A 3,965-nucleotide genomic window follows, 5' to 3' on the forward strand; every position below is an offset into this window, starting at 1 on the left:
TGGGCGCATTTTATTTTAAGCATTATTTGTGCGGTAACGACTTGATTGTACCTAACATACATTAGGACTGGTTTTGTTTTGCATGTAGGTCCATGTAAACTGTTTCATTTTTATTATTGTAATAATATTTGTCGGACGCTACTGGTTTGTCATACGTCATTGTTTGGAATACGTCACACATACCAAGTTAAAATACTTAAATGTCTCTGTCGCGGCTCTTTGAAGTAACTGATTACATATTTTAATAGTCAAACTTTCTTTTCTGCAAATTTGAAAACAGTAGCTTTGGGCAGATTGCGTCTTTTTTGACCCAGAACAGTCAGCTACTAATAAGCCACTACATATGTACCGTGTACTCATTTTTTGATGTTTATTCGTGTTACTGGTAACTAACCTTGACAAACATATGACATAAACAACGCAATGTGTTGTGCTACTGTCCGATCATCTGGGTGAGTATCCATAACTGGATGAGCGCTAGTCATAGACCAAGTGTCAACAAATCCAACATTAGGAAGTTGACGAAACGTTCCACGAAGTATCTTGCAAAGACGAAAGCTAAACCACTCGCTTGGCACTGCGATTTTCGAAATTTTGTGACGTAAGCAGCCACGTATTATTACAATGGTATCAGGGGAAACTTCAAGAAGACCTTTGATAGAATCTCTGATGGATTCTAGTCGTTTAATGTACACTACCGTATCCACTAGATAAAAATGCAAGGCTAGATTGATAACAATGTAAAGGTTTTTTCCGTTGTTTGTGGGTTTTATGTCAGATAAAGTGTCCACCACGTATGGACGACTTGATGGTGGACCCAGACCGTGTAATGGCGACCCGTGGCCAAAGTAATGAACAGTGAGATTTAACGACTCCCTACGTCCATGACGAGGGCGTTGCCAAACCGTTTCGTCGCCATTATCATTTTCTTTTAATTTCAGCATTTGGGAAAGAACCAGATACCATTGACGAAGTGTAGAATCGCCAATTAAGTAAATGACTTTGTTTTTGAAACATTTCTCTGCTCGTTTTAAGTTTTCAGTATCAACGTTGTTGCACTGTAGCGACCTCCAACGACCATCTTGATACAGTCCAGGGTTTTTGCCTAATCCAGGTACGTTAGCATATTCACTAACACCAGATGAACGGTTGCATGGCGGCCATTTATCAAACATTCGTGTCGCAAACTCAGATGTACATACTTTGAACGTTACACCGGAGCCATTTATTTCAGCTTTCCAATTAATATTTTTGGTGAATAGTGGTTGCTTGCCGACCACCAGACTCTGTTCTTCAACATTGCGAATTGCTATCCATTTCAGCTTGGTGCATTTTTTGTCATGGGGTCGGTAGCAGAACCATGTTATGCCTTTGTCGGGACGTGAAAAATTGCACAGTGGATTTAGAGGGTCTCTGTAATCAAATTGATTATCAAATTTTTTTTTCGCTATTTTGGTCTTAAGAATGCCCTTTGTGCTGTTTACAACTCCTAAACAAAGCACCAACTATTGTTGGGTGGTTATTACGTCACATATCATTTGTTATTTAAAATATACATCAGACCAACATCGTTGAAACATACACACCAAACCTGGGTTAATCCGGACCCGTTTGGACCAATAAAATTACCCGATGTCGATTAGTTAAAGCCTTACCATGTTACAAATCATTTGCACCTCAAGTTTTGTCTAAATTAGGCAAAGATCAGAATTAACCGAATCCGGTTTAACCAAGGTTTGCTACTGTTGCGTGACGATGACGCGTAATTTCAAGCAACTCTTTCACGCTAAAATCTAAAATAACAGACTAAAATAAGTTCATTTTTGAAAAATATTTTTTAGATTTATGTTTTTTTCCCGGTATTCGTCCAAAATTTGTCTGTAAAGTTTAGTTGTGTTCCGTTCCAAACACTGATTTTTTTATTTGTCAAGATTACTAGAAACTGACCTGATCTTTAGTCCCACGTTACATTCCTGTTTGTCCCCATTTACATAAGTTCCATAGAAAACAACTCCCCGACCAACAAATCCACTTGTTTTACTTATCAAGGTCGCAACAGCTTCGCTTGAATGCACGAGTTCGATGATCAGCTGTGTCTCTCCTGCCCACAGCAATGGCGCAATGATACTGTACGACCCATTGCCGAAGTCTTGTACATCAGGGGCCAAAGCATTTCCATTGGGTCGTCCATTTTCACCAACACCAATCAATCTGCAAAAGGTGCTAAATTAAGTCTTAAGCTAAAGTTAAACGTGAAACATAGAGTGTGACGCGACCCATTTTTTTGTGACGTGCCCCAAATACTTCCCAAAAAATATTATTTGTTTTTTTGGCCACACATTTCCGTTTACCCCGAACTTTAGAGAGCTGGTTCAAAGCATTATCAGCTAAACAATGCTCAACAGTGAGCTAACACATAATTTATGAAGTCACAAACAGAATTGACCATTATAACTTGAAGTTGCCATGAAATCATTATTGGGCTATAACTTTTACAACCTTTTTTGAAACCGATAACGCTACGGAACGAAGTCAATAAGTTAATGCTCTTATTGTCATAAAAACCAGAGACCCATAACTTTGGGTCGCGATCCATAGGTTGGGAAACACTGGCTTAGCACAAACACTACAATCAGTTTTGAAAAATATTTCTCATACTGTTTTTGTATATTTCCCATACTTATTATATAATCCCATATAAGCCAAAGTTTTTTTTAACATTTTCTTGTTTCTGCAAGCAGAAACTTATGGGTCCTCACACATGCAAAGTTGTAAATAATGCCAATTCAGAGATAACCATCACCAAGTTTGGAACTATAAGTTGCAACACGGCAATAAATACTCTGCCTAATAATCATTCTATAAAACTATCCATAACTCAATAAATCTTGCCATTGTATGTAAAATTCACCAATTTTTGGTGTCAGTGGGGTAAGTGGTGGGGCTACAGGGTAAAAAAATCTACACCTTAAAATGGCATATTCTACATACTGTCAAAATTTCATCCAATTTTCACGCTTTTTAGGGGTAATGGGGTTAATGGTGTGGATACAAAGTTAAACACCCGATCGACACCTCAGAATAGTGTATTCCATAAACTGTCAAATTTTCATCTAAATCGGACCAATGTTTTTCAAGGGGACTCATAATAACAAGGCAAATAACCACATTTTACATACCGAACATGAAAATGGTCTCCTCCGTGAGTTTTTGGTTGGTCGTATCCATTTTTAGCTCGAACAATCGCTTCGAGAAGATCGCCCACTTTGTATTTGTTACCAAAATTTGCTGGTTGAACTCGGACCAAAGAAAATTTTGCCGATGTGGTTTGTGAAACATGTATTGGCCACTGTACTCGTCCATTTTCTATGGCTGACAAATAGGAGGCTACTTCTGGATAATAAGGTCTCCAATATCTTGTCCCAAAATATACATTTTCTTCCTTCTTGGGAGTGGGTAAAAAACTTTTGCTGCTTGTGTTGTATTGTAGATACGTATTCGGGCGTTTTGTTGATAAATCAATTTGCAATGATTTTGAGTAAACCGTTTGAGCATGGTTGTAGCTCCAGTAAAGTAGCACAGTGATAAATCCGGCCCCAATGAATGAAAAAACACAAAATTTTCTCCATGTTTTTACTCGTTTGTACATATTTTACGATCTGTACCGGAATACTGCAAATCAAATGTTGGAAACTGTTTCTGTCACTAAAGTCGGTTAAAATTAAAAGCAAAGGCAACAATTTGCAAAGTTTAACTAAAAGCCTGACTATACCCGAATGCCGTTCTCAAACGACAATCACTAAAGTCCGGCTTTGCCTACCGATGCTATACGGCAGCGGTTCCCAAACTTTTCAATTATTTTTTTCTGGTCCCTTTACAAGACAAAAAACAACAAAATTGTGGGCAAACAACCGCGTTTTAGGTTATTGTGGCGAAATGAAGAGTATTTTGAGCAGTATACTGTG

The 3,965-nt window shown here is 38.0% G+C and overlaps 1 protein-coding gene across 1 annotated transcript; it reads right to left on the reverse strand.

Moving 5' to 3' along the window:
* Window positions 1-211: 211 nt before the first annotated feature.
* Window positions 212-3,693, reverse strand: LOC145214081 (NXPE family member 3-like). The gene is made up of 3 exons (XM_080082530.1): window positions 3,180-3,693; window positions 1,948-2,211; window positions 212-1,413 (listed from the first exon to the last, which is right to left on the reverse strand). Exons 1-3 carry the CDS (start codon window positions 3,647-3,649, stop codon window positions 390-392), a joined length of 1,758 nt encoding a protein of 585 aa, XP_079938656.1. The 5' UTR covers window positions 3,650-3,693; the 3' UTR covers window positions 212-389.
* Between the last annotated feature and the right edge of the window lie 272 nt (window positions 3,694-3,965).

Source organism: Phallusia mammillata, chromosome 2 (assembly GCF_965637545.1).
Source record: "Phallusia mammillata chromosome 2, kaPhaMamm4.hap1.1, whole genome shotgun sequence".
In the NCBI taxonomy this organism is placed as follows: domain Eukaryota; kingdom Metazoa; phylum Chordata; class Ascidiacea; order Phlebobranchia; family Ascidiidae; genus Phallusia; species Phallusia mammillata.

Excerpts from the sequence above, each read along its gene's own strand:
- LOC145214081 (XM_080082530.1), bottom strand. The coding sequence starts at position 3,649 with ATGTACAAACGAGTAAAAACATGGAGAAAATTTTGTGTTTTTTCATTC. Across the intron at positions 2,212-3,179 it reads GGAGACCATTTTCATGTTCG|ATTGATTGGTGTTGGTGAAA; the intron begins GTATGTAAAATG and ends CACCTTTTGCAG. Across the intron at positions 1,414-1,947 it reads AACGTGGGACTAAAGATCAG|AGACCCTCTAAATCCACTGT; the intron begins GTCAGTTTCTAG and ends ATTTGATTACAG.